This window comes from Channa argus, chromosome 12 (assembly GCF_033026475.1).
Source record: "Channa argus isolate prfri chromosome 12, Channa argus male v1.0, whole genome shotgun sequence".
In the NCBI taxonomy this organism is placed as follows: Eukaryota; Metazoa; Chordata; class Actinopteri; order Anabantiformes; family Channidae; genus Channa; species Channa argus.
The window spans coordinates 26,981,281-27,008,318 of NC_090208.1; the positions used below are offsets into that span (position 1 = coordinate 26,981,281).

The following is a 27,038-nucleotide window of genomic DNA, read 5'->3' on the forward strand; positions in this document are numbered from 1 at the left end:
GGTTATATTAGGACTGCTTGTCTCTTGAGTAGGAGTGGTTCCCAGTTTTCTTGGAATAAAGACAGTAAGATCACAGCCCCTTTATTTTCTATAAGAACAAAACTTTATTGTCCACCTCAGTAGAAATTCAACTCCAGCTTGCATGAGATTCAGTGCATCACATCAATCAGTTTCAGGGCCTGTGAGCTGAACACTGGCTAAAAAGAAGCAGTATTGCTTTTATGGGAACTTTATTGTACTTAATAATAATATTATATTATAATATAAACAATAGTTTTATCTGATGCCATAAACTGCTATCAAACTATGAACTTTTTTTTTCTAGTGTATAATAATTTATAGTGTAAATTCATTCCCATTCTGAATTGATTCTTTGGTTTTGCTAACAGAATGGTCCCTTTAGTCTAACTTCAATAAAACTTTAACCCACCTTTAACCTGAAACTGTCTCTATGTCTTTTCCTTTTTTGCAGCCTGCAAAATACACAAAGAGAAGGAGGTAAGGTCACTTTAATTTCGTGCACAAAAAACACACAAATTGAATTGTTCAACAGTAGCACAGCATGTGATCTACTGCCTCTATCACATCGTCCTTGGAGTGGACAGGGTGTTACCTCTTTACAACTCCTTATCCTCATGGTTCATGACCAGCAAACTGTTGTACATTAAGCGAGTATATGTCCTGAGCTGATCCTAAGGACTGTGGTATCATGGCTACTCTGGGTATAAATAATGGCTCCACAATGGCTAAAAATAGCCCAATAAAGATGGATATTGTGCACACTGAAATTTCTACTTAAGTAAAAGTGAATAAGTACATGGTTCATAATTTACTCAAACTCTTAAAAGTAAAAGTACTTACCATTTTTTCTGTGCTGCTTCATGCTTGTTGTTAAATACATGTAAATCATTGTTCTTCTCTATAAAAACATCATATATCAACAGCAGATATTTTTGTTGTATTTCCTAGTGTATATTCATCTTTGTTCCTCTCATATGTTTCCTGCCACCCTCCTCCGCCGCCTCATTGCAAACTCCCTTTCATGTTAAGCAATATTACCTTTTCTAACATTAGCATTTGGTACGACTTTGGAGAGTGTGTGTATGTATGTGTTTGTGTGTGTGTGTGTGTGAGGGGGGTACTGGTAAAAGAAAAAAGAAAATTTGAAAAAGGTTAAGGTTGCGGGATGAAGCTGTTTTGCCATTGTGATTTCTGCAGTGCTCGTGTTGTAACATCACATTGTGACAGTGACAGCCTCCAGCAGTTTCTTTAATATGATTTTAACAATAAAACATGGACCAGTGATAAGGCGCCCACATAGCTGGAGATAAGGTGAAGACGCCCAGAATGAAACAACCACAAAAATCCCTTAACAAGGAGTGCTTCTCTTGGAGCTTTATTTTCCAACACAGCTGGACCCTCTGAGCACGAGTGCATGTGGCTGCATCCTGCAGAAGGAGGAGAACAATATTAATATTAATGTGTGAATCAGCAGGGACCAGCTCTGTCCCAGTTCTCAGTGCAGAACACGCTTAGCTCTGCGTAAAATTGTCTCCTTCTGTCAGACAACATGGCACAGAGAGCAGGAGAGGGAGACAAAGCCAATGTCAAGTTTAGGAAACGTTTGGAGGCTGCTTGTTGTAGTGTTTGATCGACTTTCACATGGCAGAGTACATTTTTAAATAAGGAGGAGGAACTGAAACCAGGCCTGCACCTGGTTTATTGCTTTGATTTCATTAAAAAAACGGAAAAACTGAAAAGTGATTATATTATATTAAGAAATGTTAAAGTAATGTGGTTGGAACATGTAACTTTGATTAGAAATGTAGTCGAGCAAAAAGTATAAATGTTTGCTCTTCTATTGTGAAGTAAAGTTCAAAGTAGCCGTAATTAAATCTTCTTAAGTGAAGTAAAGATACTTCATTACTTTTCATCACTTCTGGTTTCAGGTGTGTGAAAGTAGCCACCTTCATTTTCTGTCATAATGTTGACCCCTCTGATACAATGGGGCAGTAGGTTGTTTTCCTTTAGGTTTGCATTGTAATAACATAGTGTTTATTCCTAAATACATCTTACACAAACTTTACACCTCTTTTTTTGTCAAAAGGTTCTAGCATTTGCTCTCTAATGGTCATTCTTCCTGTGAGGTGTTCGTGAAGAAATAAGCCATTGTCAATATGTCTGTCTTATGCCTAAGCCTATAAATGCAGAAATAATAAAATATATGTCTTATGTCACATCAAAAAATAAAGAATATACTGCAAAATATAACAAAAATATTTTTTATTTATATCACAAAAATACGCCAATAGCTGCACCTACGTTTGCATACTTTTTCACAATAACTGTTTTGGTGGAAATTTCATCATCATCATCATCATCATTTCCTCAGCCTCGTGTGCCTGTTCTGTTTGTGTTTTTCTAGCTGTGGTTCTGACCTCCTGTGACTTCAACCAGGACAGTGACCCATTCTGCATGTTCATCCAGGACACTGCAGACCACAGTGACTGGACCCGACACACAGGTCAAACGCCAACTCCTGGCACTGGCCCCAGCGGAGACTACCCTGATGGAAGTCAGTCCTGAATGCATGGTTTATTTAAATATTTTATTTATGTACAGTGACAATGAGCAACCCAGTTAATTTGCACTTTGTCTCACTCCAGAGGGATATTATATCTACCATGAGTGTGACAATGTGTCCAGTGGAAAGAAAGCTCGTCTATTGAGCCCTGCACTGTCATCATCAGCCTCGCAGATCTGTGTCCAGTTTCAATACTACATGTACGGCTTAGATTCTCAAAATGTGTTAAGGGTTCTAGCCAAGAGGCCTAACGGAGAGGATGAGGTCTGGAAGAAAACTGGGATGCAGAGTCCATCCTGGCTGAAGGGCACTGTCACTATTTCCAAACCCATGAGTCAGACTGTCACTGTGAGTAATAATAATAATAATAATTCATTTTAATAGCAGGTCACTAAAGGTGTTGCTTTAGCAATCAAGAACTGGGATTTATACCTGGGAGCAGCAGTACAACAGCTAGAATCCTCTTAAAGATAAACCCGATGCGTCAGACTTAAGTCACTGCACAAAAACAAGTGCAAATTATTTTACAGTAACTCTTATCTGACTACATACATTTAACATAGTTTTTATAACAGCTGTAAAACAATATTGAGCATCAAGAAGAAATAAAAATGTGTAGAAATATCGAGTTCAAGATTAACATGAGAACTCCATGATAACACTGTGGGATTTCCTGTCACACCCCAAACTATAAACCTGAGCTGTTTTATTATTTACAGTACACGCAGTCACGTTTAATTTGAAACTAATCACCAGTGTAAATCATAAAAAAATGCTAATCTGATCAATTTAATTTCTATATTTAACATATTAAAACAGTTAACAGTTTCACCTCATTGTCACTTAAAGTTGCAGTTTGAAAACTTGGGCAGTGTGAGTAGTTTACAGTTCAGTTGGGGCGACTTTGGTGCAGGAGGTAGAGCGGTTGGTCACCAATCCCACAGTTTTTGGTTCAATCCCCGGCTCCTCCGGTCACACGTAGCAGTGTCCTTGAGCAAGACACTGAACCCCAACTTAGCTGCTCCCGTTGAGTGTTGGCCAGCTGCATAGCAGCTCCCCCATCAGTGTGTTAATGGTAAATGTTCTGCACTTATATAGCGGTTTTCTACCTATCGGCACTCAAAGCGCTTCACACTGCATCTTATTCACCCACACACACTAACAATCACACACATACACACTGAAAATGAGTGTGTGTGTTATTGGAAAAATTCTTTGGATGCATCAGCATCAGTGACTTAAAGAGAAGCATTTTCTTGGCACTTAGTTTCCCCTCCCTGTCTGTTGTGTGTGACTGAGCTGCTCACCAGTTCATGATGCAGAGAGGAGAAAGGACAGATGAACACGATTAATTAACCACTGACTGCATATAGGCTGCTGTAAAGTAACCAGTTATCCCAGTTTACTGCAAATCTTAAAGCTGAAGAACTGCCACTCTCCAGTGCTTAATTTACTTGAGCTATTCAGTCTGTATTTATGTATGCGCTCTATGCAATATGCATAGTGTATGTACTATGATGCTGAAATGACATTTTCACAAACTTTTCAGTGGGACTTTATATGAGAAACCTACAGCTAAACATAAGTCCTCCCTTCATGAAGGTGATAATGTTTAGGTGATAATGTCCAGTTTAATTAACTATTTGCTAGTTGCTATTATTTTAAATTACTTGAAATAATTCAGATATATTCTTTATGATTATTAAATGTTCATTTAAGTCGGGCATATTTGTCTCTCTTGGTATTTTTAAATTGTATTTTATGTCTCCCTGTTTTCTATAGATTGTGTTTGAGGCTCAGAGAGGTTTAACGGCTTCCTGTGACTCAGCTCTGGACAACATTGTCATATCTGAAGGACCATGCACCTGTGAGTCTACTTATGTACATGCACATGCACACGCACAGAAACAGCGCTCTTATCGCTGACTGTCCACATGTTTTGTCCACAGCTTGTGTTTCTGGATGTAATTTTGACACCATGGGTGACCTTTGTGGGTGGACCACTCATTCTGACAACCCTAATGTGATGGGCTTTAGTCAGTGGGTTGGGCCAACAGACACTGAAGGCACTGGACCTGATGATGACTTCTCTATGCCTGGATGTAAGTACTTCTAGTGTATTGAAACTGTAAGATTATTGATTTTTGAACTGTCCTTTTTATCTATGTATGTATAAGACAATAAGAGTTGATTCCTCCCTGTTTTAAAAGTTGTTTGTCATGACTCTTCATTATGCAGTCGGTGCCTACATGTTGCTGGATTCTTTGGAAGCTGTCCCTGAGGCCAGTGCTCAGATTCTAAGTCCTCTACTGACCCCTACCTCTGGATGTCTGAATCTTACCCTCCAATACTACATGTATGGCAGCAGCACTAGTATGGAGCTCAGCATTCACACCATTACTGGAGGTAAATACTTAATTTAGCATATTTCCTGTGAAGAAAAAACAGCATCTAATTAGTTTTGGCTTGAATTTATTTTTCTCTTTATCAGGGGCCAGCGTTGGACCAGCACTATTATCGGTCAAGGGAAACCAGGGTCAAGGCTGGAAGCCTGCAACCGTCCGATACCTAGGAACTGCTGCCGTTCAGGTAAACACCACAACTGTGTGTCTCTATGTGTCTATGTGTGTGTGTACACTGAAAATCCTAATTACCTTCCCAGAAGACTGGACACCTTATAGTTGATTGCTGCCTCAAAGTGTTGTAGTAGTGTCACTGTCTCTTTTGTTGCTGTACTTGAAAAGGTAAATGGGTTTTGCTGACCCTAACCCTCGTAATTCTTTCTAACTGGATGGGAAAAAAGTTCATATTGTTGATAACTGAGTAAAGTTAACTAAATAATGTTAGAACAGCAAATGGATTTTACAGTGTAGTGTTGCACAGGATGCCAGATTTTATTGGCATTTTTATTGGCCCGGTATTTTGAGAATGACGAGCCGAGTTCCACTATAAAGCAGCAATCCAGCAAGCACCTCTTTTCTACAGGCAAAGTGGATGTGATTTTCATCTACACACTCAATGCGGGCAAGCAGCTCACACGGTGAATGAAAGACACGGCTGCAAGTGTGAAAGCTCTTCCCTAACGTACACGTCTGGTAGAAAAAGTTGACACACAAAGCAATATGCGACAATATTTAGCTTAAGGGGCTGAGAGTCCGGGCAACCCAACAATACCTGTACAGATGTTTCAAGCACGTGGTATGAACAGCTTCACACTGGCTGCCTGACTGTAAAGAGCAACAGGTTAGCAAATCCCTTCAAATACCAGTCAAACCAATGTGATTTACCTTGTGACATTTTTTTTTTTTTTTTTTACAATGGCTTTATCTTTTTAGCTAAATTGAAACTCTGATAACAGTTCTAAAAATGAAGGTGTTCATAGCTATGTAGATCAATATATGACAAATGATAGATTTTTGCTTAATGAGTAGCTACCTGTAATAGAAATCATAGCATGTATGGTACATTTTTGTCTATATTTATTTAAAATGAGTTTTATTATATAGTGTTTAATAAGCTATATCTGGTTGCAAGTATAAAATTAACTATTATTATAAGGGAGATCACATTACGCAAGAGCATATAGAAGCCTTTATAGACTTTAAAAAACTGGATGCATACAACTGGAAATCACTTTATTTTTATTGATCATGAAAATAATAAACATAAATTTCATTACCTGAAAGTCTGGCATTTCGTGGTGTTAAAGCTCAAACATAAACTATAATTACTAGACTCAACAAAGAGTTTTCTTTGTTGAGTTCCATATTCTCCCATCTATTATTCTGTTACTTTTCCTGACAGTATGGAGATTTTCAGGCAGGTGTTGGCATCGAAGTTATAATTTTGGTACATGTTCACATTAACTTCCATTTGTATGCACTTCAGTTTGTCATCGTGGGAACCTATGGAGAAACTCTTCAGACAGATATAGCTGTTGATGCCGTGTGCGTCTTGGCCTGCGCGGGTAAGGAATTGATCTGTATCTTATATAGCACAGTTTTTCTCAGTCACTTTAGTAAATTTCTCGCACAAATGGATTCATCACAAATGGAAACACTCATATAACCTCCACATGATTGTGCCACTTTTGCACATCATGTGAGCAATTTCTCACTGCTTTGATCAAATTACAAATGTTTTGCACTTTTGTTTTGTTTTCGTATGTTTCAACTGCTTATGTCATGTATTATTCTGGTTTTCTCTTGATTAAGAGAAACAGTTTTGGCCCAGTTTTTTACCCTTTTGCAACGCGATGCTGGTAGAAGCTAATAATTTGCCCAAATGATCTCGATGCTCTTTACAGGCTCACACTCCCCCGGTCTTAACATCCCGGATTGTGAAAGGAACATTAAAAGATTAATACATTAATTACATTTAATTAAAGCAGAAACCAGCAACAGTCAAACAGATGTTGATTAGCTTGCAACAGCCTCATTTGAGATGAGAATAAGAATTTATTTCCAACTCGTGTCTAAATTGTGCTGCACACATTTACACCATGTTAGCAAAGCGTTAGCTGAATCACATCGGTCCATGGGAGAAAGTTAAAGCTAATAGCTGAACATAAAAAGCCATAACAGGTCACCGCAATTAGTTTTCGCTATCAATTTAAATGTCATTAAACCCTAGAAGTTAACTTTTGTGAGTTTATAATAGATGACAATAGTTTAATGTTAGCAAATGCAAAGCGGTAATGTTAGCTAGCTTAATAATGACTCCTGAGCGCTAACGTCAACTTCAGCATCACGGACTTTTAAGAAGGCGACGTGGGAGTAAACTTCAGGTATTGACATCACTTAAAAATGTTTCTTATATATATTTTTTTTTTTATTGAAGCTTGAACAGTTACCTAAAGAAAATAAGAAAACATTTACTTTTTCCACAGTCGACCAGCATAGAATGCAAGGCCTTGGTGAGACCAGGTAAACGTGTGGAAAGGAAATGCAGGTATGTCCGTGATTTATTATTTTTTCTTTCCCAGCCACTGGAATATTTTTGTCGAATCATGTCTGTTCTGCGCAGAAATGTTACTGCTAGTAAATCTGGTTTCTTCCTTTAAGTGTAGCAGGTGTTATTTTGTTTCTCTAGAAAAGATTTTATAAAACTATCTTGAATAGATTAATCAGATGTTGTTTTCTCTCAATATGAAAATGCAATAGCAAGCAATGGTATTTGTAAAACAAATACTAATGATAATGTTATGTTTTTAAGTGGCTCGGTACAAGATCAGCTGATTCACAAACTAATGACCTGCTGTGGCAGCATCTCTGACCGATCAAGGCATCATTCTGACTCCGACTAACCTACAGACGTCCAATGACAGTTAACACTGTGTGACGAACTTCAGATTTTCTTTATCGTCAGTTATCAAATAAAGGCAAATATAGCAGAAATTTGTGAGCTTTGGTAAATATCAACACATTCACTGTACAGTAATTTAGTCCAGTATATCAGCCCTGCAATCCTGCCCCAAGATCTGAAGATTAAATCATGTCAACTACTCTTCTTTCTTTTTGGTTCGAAATGTTTCACTTATCCAAGCAGCTTCTTCAGTCGCAATAAAGTGACTCGGCAACCAAGTTATAGCTCCCAGAGTAGCCACTAGCCACTTTATTCAGACTGGAAAAGCTGCTTGGACTAGTAGTGAAATGTTCCAGTTCCCATGATACAATCTTCAGATAACTAAGCCTGGATGACAGTGTCAAATGTAAATCTAGTCAAATTACATGTATCGTTGAGAAGAACACATTTCCCTTATGCAGAATTGAAATCTGAAGTGTAATAACACTTCATTTCAATTTAAAGTTATGCAATATTATAATTACAAGCTAGCAGTTAGGGTAGATTTTAGGCAAACTAAAGCCAAAGCCCAGCTTGAGTAAATTACTCGATATTAAAATATCATATGAAGATATATGAGTAAGAATATACAATATTGAATGGTTATCGGTCTTTATGTCTGAGGTCACCTAAATCGAAGAAGGTAAGACACAATCGGTTCCTCTTGCACAGGATAGATTTACACCCTGCAGTTATTCAATATACACATGCAACTTTTATTTTGATAGTTTGGGAACAATACCATAACAAAAGTTGGGCTAGGCCATGATTTTTAATTTTCATTTTGGTATATATATCATACAATAACATTCACGTCCTTCCCCCCCCTTCACAGATGGATGTGAATACATGGTGCAGACCAGGGACACAAGTGGAAACAGGATTTGACATCACTGACCAGCGATTCTAGCATTAAACTTTAAGTGTTTTATTCAGTTGCTTACTGGTTGTTATTGCTACATTTTGGTGTTTACTGCTGAAAACTTTTACACTGTACAATTTAAAAAGACAGAATGTGCAACATGTAACCCCTGAATGGTTAAGAGGTAAATTACAGCACACTACTACCTCAATGTATATTTGCCAATTTAAAATAAATTCCAACATAAAGTGTGAACATTTTTCATTCTTAATGTAATGGGATTATTCAGCCTTCATGGTATTCTTTTTTTTTGTTTAGACATATTGTTCTGCGAATATTAATTATTAATTATTATAATATTATATTTTATCAGCCAAAGATTGTATTACATAATATTCACTCATCTTAATTGTGATTTACAGTACAGGTGGACATGTTTAATGTTCCACTAAATGTATATTTTTTAATAAGTTTTATTAATCGATATATTGTATTGCTTACTTGTTCAATTAGAATTTAGTTCATTGATGCCAGCGAAGGATAAAACAAGTAGCTAGTACAGCAATAGGTACTAGAGAGGTTGATGCTGATGAAGATCATGTCAGCAAAGCAGCAAGTAGTTTTCTATAGCTTAATGACAATAACGTAAACACAGTAAAGTTGTACTTATACCAGAACCAGTTTACCTGTATTGTCCCCAAGCACTCTACAGGTTCACGGACGCAAATATTTCCTTTTGAGAGATGAACAAAATATTTTAAGCAAGTTACTGCCTTTTGCAAGAAATCTATTTTGCGGTGCTGATGGTTTTACACTTGTTTTGTTTTACAAATGTAAAGGATGATTTGAGAAATGTACCTGAGAAAAACTCTAACTGTATCAAAGTTTGTTTATGGTTCATGAGGAACAATTTATCTTTTGTTTATAGCTCAGCCAACTACTCCTTTACCACCAGTAACAACCCCCATACCACCAACACCTAAGCCAACAACTCCACATTCAACTACATCTAAACCACCAAGTATGGCATATTTTTAACATCTATTCATAATACTTTATTATATTGTTATTTGTTTACTTAGTTGTTGTTGATGCTGTTTAATTATTAGTTTTAAATTATGAATTTTACGTCTTCTGTACAGAACCATGCCCACCTGACTCAGACTATATAGAGTGTGGTCCAGCATGTATCCCTACCTGTATGCAACCCTCCACCAACTGCTCTGGCTCCTGTATCAGTGGCTGCTTCTGTAAACCAGGGTTTGTCTTCAAGGGACAACGCTGTGTGCCACTGGAGAAATGTGGCTGTCTGGATGACCGGAATAACTACTATGAGGTAAGAAGTCCTTCTTAATAACACCACACACATATTTATTTAGTAAATATGTAATGGTGGGACAGTAAATAACAAGAAGGTGGCACTGGGTGTTTCTGGTGACAAACAATACCCATTGTACGTTTCCAGAACCACATAAGATACTGTACACCAGCACTGATCCTTTGTTTAATTTTCTTTCAGCCTGGTGAGATCATATTAGGAGATGGCTGCTCAAAGCTGTGTCGCTGTGCAGGGAACTACACTTTGGAATGTGTTGATAGCTCCTGCGACCCCACTGAAGAGTGTCGCGAGGTTAATGGTGTTGCAGGCTGCTATCCTAAAGGTAATAATGTCATGTAGCAGGAGCTGCTTCTGGTGCTGTAGCTCCTAAATTTAGGGGTGGAAGTAAAGACCTACATTTACTCTCACTACTGTAACAAAGTAGACGTTTGGTGGATTGGTGAACTTTTTGGAGTATCCTTTTTGTATTTTTCTGTTACAATTTACCACAGTAACAGTACTTCTACTTGATTAAAATGAGGCTGGGTGTCTTGAGGGGGGTTTATTGATCTTGAAATTTGTGTTCAGACCAGAACAACATATTACTAACCAGCTAAATACTAACATATTGCTCTTTTGTTCAACCCTTAGATACGTCCACCTGCATAGCATCTGGTGATCCCCACTACATCACCTTTGACAAACTCAGCTATGACTTCATGGGCAGCTGCAGCTATCTGATGTCTCGACCCTGCAATGAAACCACTCTGCCGTACTTTGAGGTTTATGCTGAAAATGAGAATCGTTATAATACACCCACGATTTCCTATGTGAACGCTGTACATGTGTATGTACACAAGGTGAAGATCTCCGTACTGAAAGGTGGAACTGTGCAGGTAAATGACAGGAGGAGCAGCACAAAAGACACAGATAGGTTTCAGGATGCTGACAGTTACATTGTTGCCATAGCTAGTGTTTTTATTAAAGAGGGTTTATTAAAATGGACTCTTAAATCAGTAATCACTCGTGACTGTTTATTATTTACACCTGCTTTCCCAATACAGGTAAGTGGGACCAATGTAAACCTGCCAGTGACGCCAGTCAGTGGTGTCTCTGTGTTCAAGTCAGGAGTCCTCTACACTGTGTCCATGAACTTTGGTGTGACTGTTCGCTATGATGGAAACCACTACCTGGACATCAAAGTGACCAAGGAGTGAGTGAAAATTGAGCAGATGCTGTTATTGGAGATGCTTTCCACATGATCACACCCAACCCCACACAAACTCCAATTTCACTGGAAGTTTTGGAATGATGCTGAAAACAACATTTTGCAGTTTGGGTGGAGAAGTATCAAGATGTAGCTCTAACTCCCTTGTTGCTCTCATTTCTACAAATCACTGACCTGTTGACTTTCTTGTATGGTGCAGCTATCAGAACAAGCTTTGTGGACTGTGTGGGGATTACAATAAAGATGCCAAAGATGACTTCCGTAGACCAGATGGATCTTTGACCAACAATCCCAATGATTTTGGACACAGCTGGAACACTGACCCAGAGTGAGTACTGCATGGACATCAGCATATATTCATATTCCTAAATCAAGTAGCTATTTTTCAGTGTAGTCCTGTTGTTTGTGCTAAAAATTCTTAGTTGACAGAAGGTTTACAGTCGATTCACATGTATATATATACGTATACAAAATAGCAAGCAGTTTGTGGCCTCTGATAAATCTGTAGTTCTAGAAGTGTATTGGGTTAAGAAAATTGTTAAATACCGTGTTTAAGTTTAAAGTTATGTAAAGACTTGGGAGACTATGACAAGCAGCTTTTCTTTCCTGGGTTTAAAATTGCCAAACATGTGACTTGCCAAAAATGATGGCCAAACAAACATTGTTTGGAAAATACCCCTGAAGACTATTTTGATAGCATATATCAGACAGTGGATTGTTGTCTGTTCCAATTTCCGGGTTAAAAACCAAGGGGGGATGGAGCATATTCCATCATTCCATCTAGAAAGCTCTGGAAAGACCTGCCTGAGGAAATCAGGATCTCAGACTCAGTGTATTCTTTTAAGTCTCGTTTTAAAACGCATTTGTATTGAATTGCCTTTACTGAGATAAATAGTATATTCTAACCATGTCACTTGATGTAATTTTTTGTGGTTTTCTTTGTTTTTATATTTATCGTGATTTTACTTATTTTTTTATTTTTTCCTGTATACAGTACAGCACTTTGTACTGTGTTTGATACTTTATAAATAACGCTATTGTTATTATTATTATTATTATTATAAACACCTTATCTTTCCAAATTATTACCCAAAAAGACATGCACAGCTTTTTATAAACTCTTCTTTACAGACTGTTGTTTATGGTACTGTAATGCTACACCTGATACAGAATCTTTAGGGTTTCAGAAATTAATGTAGAGTAGCAGTAAAAGCTACGGTTTGATTCCATTGGAATTAAGATTTTAATGTCTGATATGTGTTACCTTATCCTAGGTTCTATTTATAGGATGAATAAAGAAAACTCTTCCCCTCAGAGTTTCTTTTATATAGATAAAAGCCTTGTTGAAATCTATCTAAAATCTAATTTAACCCTCTTTGTTCTCAACAAAACTAAATCGTACTCTATACTAACTGTCTGTCTTTCGCAACAGGTGTAATAAGAAACCCAACACCACCATCCCTTCATGTGATGAAGTAAAACAGGAACTATATGGGAGCTCTGGATACTGTGGCATCCTGCTGGACAAAAAGGGTCCTTTTGCTGTGTGCCACCCCAAAGTCCACCCCAACGTAACTACACACCCATTCACACACATGTACACACAATATGAAACAACTGAGTGATATAGAGAAGAGAACGGTAAACTTTCAATAAAGTACCGGAGATCAGCGCTTTCTGGTGCTCAGATATAAGTTTGTATTGCTTCAATCTTCAGAAGAGAAATATTTGAAATTTTACTTTGTTAACTCATCTGCCACCACAAAGCCAGTCGGTAACGGCACACTTCTTTTCCTTTCGGCTGTTCCCTTCCAGGGGTCGCCACAGCAAATCATATTCCAACATGTCCAAACCACCTTCTATCTGCCCTCTCTCACTTTATATCCAAAACATCTGACATGAGCTGTCCTTCTGATATCCTCATTCCTGATCCTGTCCATCCTCATCACTCCTAAATAGAACCTCAACCTCATAAGCTCTGCTATGCTCTATGTCTTTTCTTCAGTGCCACTGTCTCTTAAGCTGTACATCATCGCTGGTCTCAGCACCGTCTAATCATATAGATAGACCAATATACGAATGCCTTTTTCCCAAAGAACGCCAGCACTAGGAAGAATGGCAGCATTACGAGTTTGTAAGCTGTCCCCTTGAATGCAAACGTGAGAAACTTTCTATGGCCCAGATAAATCGCTACGTGAAAGTATGCGTCCATGAGACTGATCGTGGTGAACCAATTCCCCAGGCCTATTGCATATAGCAATTGCCTCAGTGTGAGTTCTCATTTATTTGTTTAACACTCCTACATCTAGCTCACTTTCATAAGAGGGACCACCTGTATTGCTCCTTATCTCAGAAAAGTATTTATCTCCTCTCAGCTGGTAACCCAAGGCTGCATTGTTGGCTAACCACAATATAACTGCGCATACTTGGGTAGCAAGAAGCAAGCCGACTCACCTGGAGCCCACGTAAGCTGCTCCCCTCTGGGATACCACCAAAGAATAGCCTCATTAGAGCCACAGGGTTTATTTTGTGTGTTGTGTTCAGAACATAAAATGTACAGTTTATTACACAGCTTTGCAGCTGTGTGTTTTCCAGTGTGCAGCTACTGGTCCTACCAACCTGAATTTTTTGTTGTTGCTTTTTGTTGCTCTTTTTTTCTTTTCTCTCTCCACTTCCCACTCACCCCAACCGTTCAAGGCAGATGGCCGTCCACCCTGAGCCTGGTTCTGCAGGAGGTTTCTTCCGTTAAAGGGAGTTTTTCCTCTCCACTGTTGCCTAGGACTTGCTCAAGGGGGATTTGTTGGGTTTTATAATTGGCTTCATAATTGGCATCCTTATAATTGAGCTTGACTTTATTCTGTAAAGTGCCTTGAGATGACTTTGCTGTGAATTGGCATTTTGAACATTTCCAGCATAGTTTACAGAGGGCATGTTTTCTGGGTCTATGGAAAACACGACAAACTTTCGCAGCAATTGCTATGGGTCCCTGAGACACATTTGACACACCCATGCTGGGGGTCATACACTGAGGCAATAAAAGCACATTTGAGGGTTTGGGGGGTTGTGCTTTGGAGGCTGTGTTCGTGAAGTGCAAGAGAAGAGAAGGTGGCAGCCTCTTCAGTGGCAATGAAAGAGGGGCAACAGTGTCTCAGCAGTAGCCCCTCCACTTCTAGGCATCCAGCTAGAAGGAGTGAGTTTTTGTCCTTTTTTGTTGACTCCATTATTCCCCAGGAAATTGTTAAGCAATATCCAAATAATAAACCATACTGTACTGAGGGGACTACTGAATGCAGTAGGGGGAAGGGAGCTGCCTTTATTCCTGGTGACCTGGCAGGTGTTTGTGTCAGGCAGGTGCTCAAAAAGATCTTAATCACTAACTGAGAGCTGCACGGTAGTGGTACATGAGAGGGCAGCATTGTGGTGTCGTCCGCGAACTTCAGGATGATGTTGTCCTTGTGGGAGGCGACACAGTCTTAGGTGAACAGGGTGTAGAGGATGGGGCTGAGTACACAACCCTGTGGAGTCCCAATGTTTGTGATGATACTGGCTGAAGTCCTATTACCAATCCTGACAGACTGAGGCCTGCCAGTCAGGAAGTCTAGGAGCCAGTCACAGAGGGTGGGGCGCAGACCAAGTGTGGACAGTTTGTGGGTAAGCCGCTGTGATGGCTTCTCTCAGTCTGTACTTCGCAGCTTTGTACTCGGTCTGATTGCCTGATCTAAATGGAAGAGAGCGAGTACGCAGCATGTGACGTACCTGACTGTTTATCCAGGGCTTCTGGTTTGGAAACTTCCTGATTTGTATGGTGGGCACGATGTTATCGACACAAGTGCTGATGTACCCAGTCACTCACTCAGCATAATCCTGTACGCTGACGGAAGAGTCCTCCAGAGTGGCTGCAGCTTCAAAACACATCCCAGTCTGTCAGAGCAAATCAGTCCTGCAGGGTGGTCTCAGTCTCTGGGATCCAGAGTTTAAGCTGTTTGGTGACAGGGTGTGTTTGTTTCAGTCTTTGTCTGTAAGCAGGGTACAAAAACAAAGAGATGTGGTCTGAGCGTCCGAACTGTAAACATGATTGAGAGTGTTCTTATCAAGGGGGGTAATGTCCACATGCTGGTGGCATTTGGGGAATACAGTCCGTAAACTACACTGGTTGAAGTCGCCAGCAACAATAAAAACAGCATCAGGATGAGCCGTTTCTAACGCGCTGATGACGTCATGGAGTTTGCCGAGCGCTGCGGTGGAGTTAGCTCGCGGGGGGATGTGAACAGCGGCCAAAAACACAGTGAGCTGGAGACAAAGTGCCCACAAGTCGGGCTCGGGAACGCTCTCCTAGCGTGGAGAATACCCAGACAGAAGACAGAGGCTTCATGCTGGTCTTTCTCATGCAAAGAGAAACCACATCCCTGAGGACAGGTGCGGACAGTGGACTTCTTCTTCGTCACGTTGGCAGTGATGGTCGTAGCGGTTAGTGCAGTTAGCACAGCTAAACAACAACCATCACGCTCGAGATGCTGCTAGAATGAGAAAGGACAACGGACGATGCACTTGAAATCAGCGGCTGAAGCGGTTCCCGCTAACACCAACAAGAACCGTTAAACTTTCAAGTCCAGTTCGGATGAATGAAGACAGAGCTAACTAGCAGTAGCTATTCAGCTCGAAAGAATTAAGTTCCCTATAGAGGTGAAGAGCGTAATAACTGAGGGGACAAGTGTGGTGACAGAGGCTTATATGTGCAGGCGGGGCTTCACATACTTAACCAAAGGTTGCCAGCGTGAGTACAGGTGTCTTCAGCCAGGCCACACGAGGGCGTGAATTGCCTGAAAGGACACCGGAGTTTCTTCTTCACTTCCCTTGTGTGTCTGCAGACTGACACAACTTTCACTGTCTTATTTAACATCACATCAGTAGAAGAAGATAGAAATCCTGTTTGGATCGAAACCTGTTTGAAGACCCGTTTTAACCAAGGTTATTCCAAATAATCATTTACTTACTGATTACTGTAATCATTGTGGAACATTTGGTCCAGAAAAAAAAGGCACACTGCAGCATTCTTAGAAATATGCCCATAATTTTGAAATCGATATAACAAAGGAATTTGACTTTTTATGTGATTATTGATAGACCACGTTCTTTTTGACAGGTCTCATGAAAAAAAAAATACAATATGGATGGGTCATTCCATTTTTGATTTATGCACAAAATCAAAAATACATAGCTTTTTGTTTTGGTTTTGGAGGCACCTTTTTAAAAAACATTTTACATTTTTAAAGAAAATATAAAATCTTAACTATTTTTTTGGTTTTATTTTCAACAATTTGAGAATAAATATTACATGGATTTCAGTAGATGGACTTTGTAGTTTCAGATTAAAGGAGAAGTTTGGTTTTGACAAAGTCCTTTTTGCAAGAAGTTTGAAGCAGCAAAGAACCTGAAAAAGAGGGAAATCAGAAATCTGAATTTCTTGAATCAGATAAACAGAATGTGTGTGTGTGTCTGTCTGTCTGTTCAGAATTACTTCAAGAACTGTATCTTTGACCTTTGTGAGCTGGATGGAGCTAAGCCCATTCTATGTGAAGCCATTGAAGCCTACGTCAATGAGTGCCAGGACCGTGGAGTCAACATTGGACTCTGGAGGAATGAAACGTTTTGCCGTGAGTGTTGGGGGAACAAATGGATGGAGAAATAATGGGATGATAAGGAGATTTATGGAGGTTAAATTAAAAAAAGAATATAGCTGCTTCACTAGAGTCAGTGAGCTTTTTTATTTGTTTTAGGGCAATGTTCCAAAAACATTATTCACATAGCTAGCTGAGAAAATGTAAAGTCCAAGCACCACCACATAACTTTAAACTTTAAATTCCAACTGATGGCTGCTCCAGCTGAGCCACCGTCATCACAAAGCTCTGTCACTGCAGATGACTGTTGAAAGGAAATATATTCTAATTTGGTAGAATGCCTGTAACACACATTTACATTTTTTCCTCTTGTGTCACAAGAAGTGTACTTCCCTGCAAACTGCAAACTGAGAGGGAATAAGATGCGAGTGAGAGAAACCAAGGTGCTTATTAGAAACATGAGATATACTATATGCCCTACCACTGACTTTTCCCACCCTCCCTCTAGCTTTGACCTGCCCCCCCAACAGCCATTATGAGCCCTGTGCAGACCCCTGTCAGGAGACATGTTCTGGGAAACCTCCATCCTGCAGTGGTTCCTGCTCTGAGGCCTGTGTCTGTGATCCCGGCTACGTCCTTAGTGCTGGCAAGTGTGTCAAGACGAGCTCCTGTGGCTGCAAATACAATGGCAATTACTATGAGGTACAGATGGAAGAGTGTGTTCTTTATACATTTCTGAGGAAATGTTTATTCACATGTTGTTTTCTTTCCATTGTTCACAAATGCACTTTGAACAACACACACATGAGTAACTTTGACCACCACATTACTTTGAACTGACAGTTCTTCTCTTACTAACCCAGTTCAAACATGGTGTGTTTCAGCCTGGAAAGGAGTTTTATGTGGAAGACTGTAAGCTCAAATGTAGGTGTGCTGTTCCCTTTGTTACCTGTGTGGCATCTGACTGCCCCCCACTGCACGAGTGTAGACTTCAGGGTGGAGAGCTGGGCTGCTATTCCACCGGTAAGCCCACAGCCACTCCACTACATCATCCTGGTAGCTGCTAACTGAACAGGGTATAGTCAGTAGCGGCATCACAAAATGATTCTTTATAGCTCGACAGAAGATGGTGCATTGCCCACATCCACAATAATTTTCGATTCATCAGTTAAAATGAACCACACCAAAATTGTGGCTGCAATGAAAACTGTTTTAAGATGAAGCTGATGCAGCTTAGCAGTTTTGGAGTGTAATGTTGCTTTGTGTTTTAGGTTCTCAGGACTGCGTGGTCTCTGGAGATCCTCACTACAACACCTTTGACAACAAGTTCTACAGCTTCATGGGAACATGTACCTACACACTGGCCAGAACCTGCAGGTACAACACAGGTAGGAACATGAGGAGACCTACATGTACAATCCAGACTATAAGTATACGGACAGTTGTCTAACTGGCTTTTAGTTTTTCAGGCTCTATTCGTTTTCGCTGATTTCAGTAAATGATGAGATAAAAATATTACACCAAATTAATGTTTGAATAGCATGGGCTCTAGAGCATTTAGTTGCATTACCCTCGTCTCTGGAAGCCCCTCTCTCAACATTCAAAACATAGACTCTTTATCTCTATTCAATTAACACTCATCAACTTAAAATGCCTTAATTCTGTGTGATTTCTCATTGTAACACTTTATCTAATTAGCTGCATTAGGCAATTTTTATTCTTAGGTGGTTTGTTTTACATATTGTTGTGCTCTTGTTGCTTCTTATGTTCAGTGACCTCGAGTTACCTGAAAGGTGCTTTTAAATTAAATGTATTATTATTATTATTCTTAGCTCTCTCCTCACCTGATCTGCTGAGATTATGTGGTGTCTATGGTGGCGGAGTCTTGGAGGGGGGGGGGGGGGCATTACCAGTCTTAAGGGGTATTTGTACAATGAGACAGTGAAGATGCTAGGGGTGGATTTGAGGCCCAAGATCCAATCTATTTTTAAAAAGTGTGATGCTCCTCATGCCCCCCACACCTCCCTCCTGCTGTTTTGCTTTAGTTTCTGTTTCAAATTCCACCTTTCTGTCCCTGATCCTGACGGACAGCAGACTCTAGACACCCTTCGCAGTCTCCCTGTCACTTGACCTGAATGCCTTATTTTTCTGGTTTAGGATTGACTCCATCTTCTTGGTGACTCAGGGCTTTTTATTAGTGATGGACTGAAATTTCTTCAGTCAACTTTTTTACAATTTTGTCGAAAATCCTTTGCATTCAGTGACTGCAGTCACTGCAGTGCATTTTTTGAGTCAGCACCTCTAATTGTAACATTCTCAAAGTGCCACACACTGTATAACTGCAACTATAACTGCTCCAGGAGCTGGAAAAACAATTACATAACAAATCAAATAATCATAATTCTCATTAGTCTAATTCAGCTCATGTAATTTCAACACAGAAAAACTGACACAAAGACACAGGTATAATGTGTTGGTTTTGGACGTGATACAGTCCAATTAAACTTCTTGTCAGAAGCTAACTGCATTTCCATGCCTATGTACAGTATCTCTCCTCTGCACATTGACAAAGGTGAATCTAGTAATGTATGGTTTGTATGGTGTCGTGCTCCCTGTGCAGGTCCTTGGTTCTCAGTGGAGGGAAAGAATGAGGAGAGAGGAGTCACAGGTGTGTCCTACCTGAGAAAACTCTATGTGACTGTGAATGGAATCACTGTGAGCTTGATGAAGAGCAGGAAGACACTGGTCAGTATGAACAATATACGCGTGTTTGTGTGTGTGTGTATATATGTATGTATACCAGTCACTATGTATTCATTCTTTATAAATGGCCACTGATCTCATTGCTCATTGCTTATTACCTTTTCTCAATTCTTATCCTAAAGTGTCTTCGCACTCTTTCTTCTTCCCGGTACATCTGTCAGTGCTCTGCTATCTTGTTCTATGAGCTAGTCAGCCACACATCTCTAAATCTCCATCTTCTGGATTTTGATCACATTTTATGATATATGATTTATTGAACATGAGATCTGACAGGAAAAAAATATTACCTATAACTGTAGAATCACAGTTTTGACATCATAGACCATCTTTTTTACTTTTATCTCTTTTACCTGTGGTTGTCATGTTTTTTAGTGTCAGAGCTCTGTAATCTTGTTATATGAGCTAGACAGCCACATATCTTAATCTCCATCTGTAGGATTCTTATCAAAGTTTATGGTATGTTATACATATCACTGTTTTGATGTCCTCGTTTCCTCCTTCTCTCCTGCAGGTCAACGGATTGAGGGTGTCCCTCCCTCACTCCCCCTCTCCTCTAATGTCTCTCAGTCTTGCCGGTCAGTACGTCACCCTGCAGACAACGTTTGGCCTTCGTGTTCGTTGGGATGGAAACCACTATGTCCAGATTACACTTCCCAGGTTGGTTTAAAGCTTTGTTTGGATTTCTCAATCTGTCAAAGGTTGATCTTCTATCTTCCATCTTAACCCTCTTACCTCCTGTCTTCAGCTCCTACCAAACCCAGATGTGTGGTCTCTGTGGAGACTACAATGGGAACCCAGACAATGACTTTACCAAACCTGATGGCTCTCTAGTGGGAAATGTCAATGATTTTGGCAACAGCTGGCAGACCCAGGATGAGGATGAATCGTAAGTTTACAAACATTCATCTATGAGAATTTATGGATTTCTAAGAAAATGGAGTTCCATGTGTCCCTGTACTCAAAATAAGAAAAATATGACATTATTATCCACCCTCTGGTCTGAATTATTCCTTCCACAACTTGTGAGTATAAACAAAATAGATGGGGCTGTTGATTTTACAAATGGGAGTGACCATGTTCTTGTGTTTGTACTGATCAGGTGTACCCCGGGGACCAAGCCTGACCCAGACTGTGACCCCAAGCTTGAGGCTGAGGTGGTAAAACCAGACAAATGTGGAAAAATTAAAGACCCAGCTGGACCCTTCAGGTGAACATAACAACTTAAATATTCACCTGCTAACAGACTGTTCAGCTGCTTTTTTGTCCTTTATCAGATAAACATACTCTATTACATTAACATCAATCTAAATATATTCACTGATGATGTATCTGCCCTACAACCGCTCAGAGTTGGTGTTTTATTTTGATGTGACCACTATTACATATACTATTTATACTATAACAGTTATACACACTTTGTGTGTATATTTCAATCTACAGATTGTGGTATCTCTACAAAGAGTTTGTATTTCACAATTCACCTGTAGTTTCTTCTAGGTTGTTCTAGAAAGATCGCATGTACAGCACTGGACCCGGAAACACACTGAACCACACAAACACACATATACAAACAGCAAACATAGTGCATTTGATATGAGCTATTTTCATTAGTAGATGAATCTACATTTGTTGCTATTCTGCAATCAGGATGGTGTGTTTTATTTTGCATATTTTATTTATAATCATGTATATTTATTTGTACATGGAAAGAGTGACTTTAAGTAAGACTAGCAGCATGTCACTGTACCAATTCTAAAAACAGCGTGACTGGTGTCCCATTTTTTTCTTCCTGTCCTTGTCTTCTCTATTTCAGGGAGTGTATCAGTGTGGTCAATCCGACTCCATTCTTTCAGAGCTGTGTGTATGACATGTGTCAGTTCAGTGGTCAGCAACATGTACTGTGTGACCAGCTCCAGGCCTATACTGATGCCTGCCAAAGCGCTGGAGCCAGAGTCCACCAGTGGAGGACTCCAGATTTTTGTCGTAAGTCTTCAAGCCCTTAAATGACCAACTGTCTTTTCCAAAGACGACTGTCCCCTCTGCTGCTGGTCAAAGCACAGGACATTCTCTGTTTGTCTCCTCTCACTGTAAATGTAAATCTGTTGTCTAGTCATCAGTTACAGACCTAGAAATGATCATCTGTTCCACTGTCTGTCTTTCTGTCCATCCATGCAGCCCTGGCCTGTCCTCCCAACAGCTCCTACTCTCTTTGTGTGAGTTCATGTCCAGAGACGTGTCAGGGTGTGGTGGGACCTCCTGGCTGTAAGGATGTGTGTGTGGAGGGTTGTGAGTGTAATCCGGGCTTCATCCTCAGTAACGACAAATGTGTGGCACTTAGAGACTGTGGTTGTGTGGACACTGGTGGAAGCTATCACCCTGTAAGTGGCAACAACCTACCATTGACTTTAATTACATTACATTTATACTTCAAACTGACTTTATCCCAAGGTTTAAGTCAGTATGAGGTGTGTGTAATTCTTTTTCCCCCTGACTGAGAGAACATGCTCAGTCAGTGTTGGTCCATAATGCATTACTAATAACATGTTGCTGTAATAATATTTATTTTCCAAGTAACGAGTAGTTTAAAAATGTACAAATAAAATTTCAGTAATAATACTATAGTTACTCCCTCTGAAAACAAATTGTTACTTTTACTACTTTTGTTGTTATCATTGCTGATTTGGCATCTGATATTTAATACATACATTTTTACATTGACATTTAATTAATAGCCGTAGGACTTTCACATATAACTGTCTTGGAAGTCAGAAACTCCTGCATTCACATTACTTTATATTTATTGGGACAAAAAGTGACATTATTACATATTACATATTAAAACTGCTTAACAAGTAAAGCCTGTGAAGGTAAACTCAAATAAAAATGAGCCCACTGCAGATGCGAAGGATGCCTTTAGATTTTAATCCTCAATTCAATTCAACTTTATTTATATAGCACCAATTCATTACAAAGTCATATTAAGGAACTTTACATAATAAAGTCAAGAGTATAAAGATATATAGAGAAAACCCAACATACCCAAATACCCCTTGAGCAAGTCCTAGGCAACAGTTGAGAGGAAGACTCTGGAAAGTGGAGAGAGAAATAAGAAGAGCAACAAAAAGCAACAAAACAGGTTAGAAGGACCAGTAGCTGAGCACTGGAAAACTCCAAAGCTGGGGACACCTGCAGAAAGAGACAGAGACGGTGACAACAATGGGACAAAAGCAGCATGACTATAACTAACTATAAGCTTATTAAAGAGGATTGTTTTGAGCCTAGACCTAAAAGTAGAGAGGGTGTCTGCTTCCCAAATCTGAACTGGGAGTTGGTTCCACAGAATAGGAGCTTGATAGCTAAAGGCTCTGCCTCCCATTCTACCTTTGGAAATTCTGGATACCACAAGTAGGCCTGCATTCTGAGATCGAAGTGGTCTACTAGGATGATATGGAACTATGAAGTCTTTTATATATGATGAAGAGCTTTCTTTGTAAGAAGCAGGGGTTTAAATTCTTTTTCTAGATTTAATGGGAAGCCAATGGAGAGAAGCTAGTGAAGGTGAAATATAATCTCTTATATTTTATCACTTGCTAATTCCATTCAGCACTCTTGCTGCAGCATATTGGAATTATGCAGACTTTTTAGGGAGTTACTGTGGCATCCCGAAAGTAAGGAATTACAGTAGTCCAACCTAGAAGTAACAGGACAGTAAGTACAAATTTTTCAGCATCACTTTGAGACAGGATGCTCCTAATTTTGGCAATAGAGACAGGGTTTTTTAAGTGGTGGTTTGATTACAGCTACCTTATAGGCCTTTGGTTCATAGCCTGTTTTCAAAGAGAAATTAATGATATCTAATACGAACATGCCTTTTAAGGGTAAAGCTTCCTTGAGCAGTCTAGTTGGAATAGTGTCTAGCAGACATTTTGTTAGTTTTGATGAGGTTATAGTTGAAGTTAGCTCAGTGAGCTCTCCAGGTAAAAAGCGGTGTAAGAGGGATTGGGGGCTTATTGAGGATTCTATCACTGTTGTACATGAAGACCTATATAATAATTGGGGGGGAGTACCTGGTAAATTCTTTCTCTAATAGCTACAATTTTAATCATAAAGAACGTCATGAAATCATTGCTGCTCAGAGTTAGGGAATACTCGGCTCAACAGAAGTATGGATCTTAGCCAGCCTACTTACAGTGCTGAACAGAAACCTCAACAGCAGCTATAACAAGCAACAAAGAACTGACAACGATTGTTAGTTGCACTTATAGGATGGATCAAATGTGCTGCATTTACACTATTGACTTTGCATCTGTCTTTCAAATCCATTATGTGATTTCTAATAATAATCTTCATTTTGAACAGAGTAATGTGTGATGAGGAATATATAATTATTTTTTTTGAGTAAAGAACCAAACACCAGTCACTCCACATACTGATCAGACAGATGATCACAACTACTGTATGATATTTTGTGCAGGTTTAATGTGTGATTTGTATTGTGTGTGTTAGGTGGGTGATGACTGGTACATGGAGGGTTGCGAGCAGAAGTGTGCGTGTCAGAGTGGTGGTTTGATCCAGTGTCACAACAGCAGCTGTAATCCAACCATAGAGAGCTGCCTGCTACAAGATGGAGAATATAATTGCCACCCTTTGGGTATGTTAAACAAGTACAGAAAAACTCATGCTCACACACACACACACACACACACACACACACACACACACACACACACACTAGATAACACATTGAAACACAGCATTATATAACCATCAATTAAATAACCCAATGGACATAGCAAACAACAACTTCATTTATAATAAAATACTTTTCTACAGGGCATATGCTGATATTCCAATAGATGACTGCTGTACATATTATATAGGAAGTTAGAGAAATGGACAGCCATAGGGACCAACAGCATTTTGCTTTGGGCCAAAGATCAGCAAAAGTAAATGTGTCAACACTAGCTTATTTTGGCTCCAGTGGCAGTTGAATTCACAACTAGACATTTCAAAAACTAGCACATAAAATCAGACAACCATGTTCCTACATGGTTGTCTGATTATATGTGCTAGTTTTTCTATTCATGTACTTTTTTTTTCTATCTATTTATGTATTCATGTAACTCATTTATATGGGCAAGGCTTCCTAACCTTGCACATATAAATGAGTTACATGTTTTTATATAACTTATGGAAAGTTCAGCATCCTTCACTGGTTTTAACATCTCATATCTCATCTCTCATCTCAAGTTCATCTCCATTCTCACCTCTCTATTTCAGGAAGTGAAATCTGCTCAGTATCTGGAGATCCTCACTACACCACCTTTGACAAAAACAACCACCATTATATGGGAGCCTGCTCCTACACTCTGACCAAACCCTGCAACATTTCCTCTGACTTGCCGTACTTTACTGTGGACACCCAGAATGAGCACAGAGGAAGTAATACCATGGTTTCCTATGTCAGGGCTGTGGTGATCGAAGTGAATGGCACCACTGTGATCCTCGGCAAGGGCCGCACAGTCCAGGTATGGTCCCTAAAACAGACTGTTCTTTCTTAGCAATTAATCAGTGAAGCTTAAGTTGTGTTTGCATAACATTTGTTGTTTTTCCTGTTTCTGTGTATTTCAGGTCAATGGCACAGTGGTTGTCCCCCCTGTCACCTCTACCAGTGGAGTAAAGATCTACATGAGTGGAAAGTTTGTTGTCCTAGAGACGTCCTTTGGTCTGAGGGTGCGTTTTGATGGTGAACACCATGCTGACGTCACTGTGCTAACATCCTATAGTGGTCTCCTCTGTGGCATGTGTGGTAAGAATGCGTAAGCTGTTTCCCATCTAAAGTCGAACTCTTGACAGTTGCCCCCCTGAACTTATATTTACAATAAGTCATTTAAATCAAACATCTTCATCACATCAATGTCTGCTTAATGAGTCTCCCTGTAGTTGTCCGAGCTAAAACTACAGTATAAGTCAAATTAAGTGCTTCCCCAAAGTCAACCCTGAATGACTTTTTTAACATTGGCCAGTCACTTTGCAGTGACAGTTTCTGTGTGTTGCCCTGGCAGGAAATTTCAATGGAGACAATGAAGATGACAACTTGAAACCAGACAATACACCTGCTGCCAGCAGCAATGAACTGGGAGACAGTTGGCAGGTCCCTGACCCACGGCCTGAGTGAGTAATGTCATAGATTACGTAGTAATGACTGTACTATTCACCACTTTCCTCTTCAATAAATCAGCAGTGTTGGGATATTTTACACTGTGTTCTGTTCAAAATATTACTTACTAACATGGATGACTCACTGTCAAAAGTAACTGTTCCCCTTAATAGATTCACAATAATATAATATATATTTAACATTTTCATAAACAACATCATAAACCCTTTCAGATATGTTCCTCTGATGCAGATTTGAAACTCACGAATATGCTGAAACCTGGCTTTATTCTATTCTAATGTGTCCTTCACCTCCTCTTTAGCTGTACCAATGGTGGAGGACAGGAAGACTGTGATAAAAAAGTGGAGGAAGAGGCCCAAAAACCAACCAGCTGTGGCATGATCACTGATCCCAATGGTATGATGCACAAACACATGAAAATAATATTGATAGAATAAAATTTGTTTACCTGGTGTTCAACCTTACTAGTCCTTACTATGTCTTGTTGATCTCAGGTGTCTTTAAGTCCTGCCAAGATGTTGTGCCCCCTGATCTGTACTTCGGAAACTGTGTGTATGACATGTGTGCCACTGGAGGTCAGACTGTGGCTCTGTGCCAGGCCATAGAGAGCTATGCTGACATGTGTGCTGCTGCTGGAATCCCCATCGCTTGGAGAAACAGTACCTTCTGTCGTAAGTCTGGGTTTATGTTTGTGTCTGTGACAGAGGGTGTCACATGTCACTGTGGGTGTGTGATGGTAACTGTATAGATTAACGTAGTGTGTTTTACAATATATATTGTAATCCCCTCTTGTCCAATATCCTCCTCCGTCCAGCTCTGAAATGCCCCTCAGGCAGTCAGTATACCCATTGTGGCCCTGCATGTCCCCAGCCCAGCTGTCAGGACCCTGCAGGCCCTGGTGGCTCCTGCAACCAGCCGTGTGTGGAGGGATGTGTATGTAACCCTGGCCTTGTCCTCAGTGGAGACAAATGTGTCCCCCTTAGTGAGTGTGGATGTACTGATGGAGATGGAAACTACAGACCGGTATGTGCGATCAAGGAAAACATACTGTAGATTCAAATTTTCTTTGTTTGTGTCGCAAGGAAATGTGATTGTACATATTTGAACATTTAAATAGTTGGACTATTTGGGTTTGGGGGTG

At 39.7% G+C, this 27,038-nt stretch overlaps 1 protein-coding gene and 1 long non-coding RNA gene across 4 annotated transcripts in view; one reads left to right on the top strand and one right to left on the bottom strand.

The window, feature by feature from the left end:
• The window catches only part of zanl (zonadhesin, like), an 82,799-nt gene that overhangs the window by 405 nt on the left and 55,356 nt on the right, over positions 1-27,038 (top strand). For all 3 annotated transcript variants that reach the window (XM_067524441.1, XM_067524442.1, XM_067524443.1), the window contains exons 2-33: positions 473-498; positions 2,426-2,575; positions 2,667-2,932; positions 4,367-4,451; positions 4,534-4,686; positions 4,823-4,990; positions 5,076-5,173; positions 6,473-6,551; positions 9,718-9,810; positions 9,932-10,125; positions 10,309-10,450; positions 10,759-11,003; positions 11,172-11,320; positions 11,535-11,663; positions 12,768-12,906; positions 16,848-16,989; positions 17,462-17,655; positions 17,838-17,976; positions 18,225-18,341; positions 19,574-19,698; positions 20,228-20,373; positions 20,462-20,602; positions 20,816-20,923; positions 21,530-21,699; positions 21,892-22,094; positions 24,223-24,367; positions 24,997-25,244; positions 25,348-25,525; positions 25,782-25,890; positions 26,199-26,293; positions 26,392-26,568; positions 26,712-26,920. In XM_067524441.1, coding sequence (XP_067380542.1) covers positions 473-498; positions 2,426-2,575; positions 2,667-2,932; positions 4,367-4,451; positions 4,534-4,686; positions 4,823-4,990; positions 5,076-5,173; positions 6,473-6,551; positions 9,718-9,810; positions 9,932-10,125; positions 10,309-10,450; positions 10,759-11,003; positions 11,172-11,320; positions 11,535-11,663; positions 12,768-12,906; positions 16,848-16,989; positions 17,462-17,655; positions 17,838-17,976; positions 18,225-18,341; positions 19,574-19,698; positions 20,228-20,373; positions 20,462-20,602; positions 20,816-20,923; positions 21,530-21,699; positions 21,892-22,094; positions 24,223-24,367; positions 24,997-25,244; positions 25,348-25,525; positions 25,782-25,890; positions 26,199-26,293; positions 26,392-26,568; positions 26,712-26,920 — 4,762 coding nt within the window. The remainder of the gene's footprint in view (positions 1-472; positions 499-2,425; positions 2,576-2,666; positions 2,933-4,366; positions 4,452-4,533; positions 4,687-4,822; positions 4,991-5,075; positions 5,174-6,472; positions 6,552-9,717; positions 9,811-9,931; positions 10,126-10,308; positions 10,451-10,758; positions 11,004-11,171; positions 11,321-11,534; positions 11,664-12,767; positions 12,907-16,847; positions 16,990-17,461; positions 17,656-17,837; positions 17,977-18,224; positions 18,342-19,573; positions 19,699-20,227; positions 20,374-20,461; positions 20,603-20,815; positions 20,924-21,529; positions 21,700-21,891; positions 22,095-24,222; positions 24,368-24,996; positions 25,245-25,347; positions 25,526-25,781; positions 25,891-26,198; positions 26,294-26,391; positions 26,569-26,711; positions 26,921-27,038) is intronic.
• Positions 205-16,839, bottom strand: LOC137137791 (uncharacterized). Its single transcript, XR_010915775.1, has 3 exons — positions 13,955-16,839; positions 862-1,448; positions 205-473 (listed from the first exon to the last, which is right to left on the bottom strand). It is a non-coding gene; the product is annotated as an uncharacterized lncRNA (long non-coding RNA).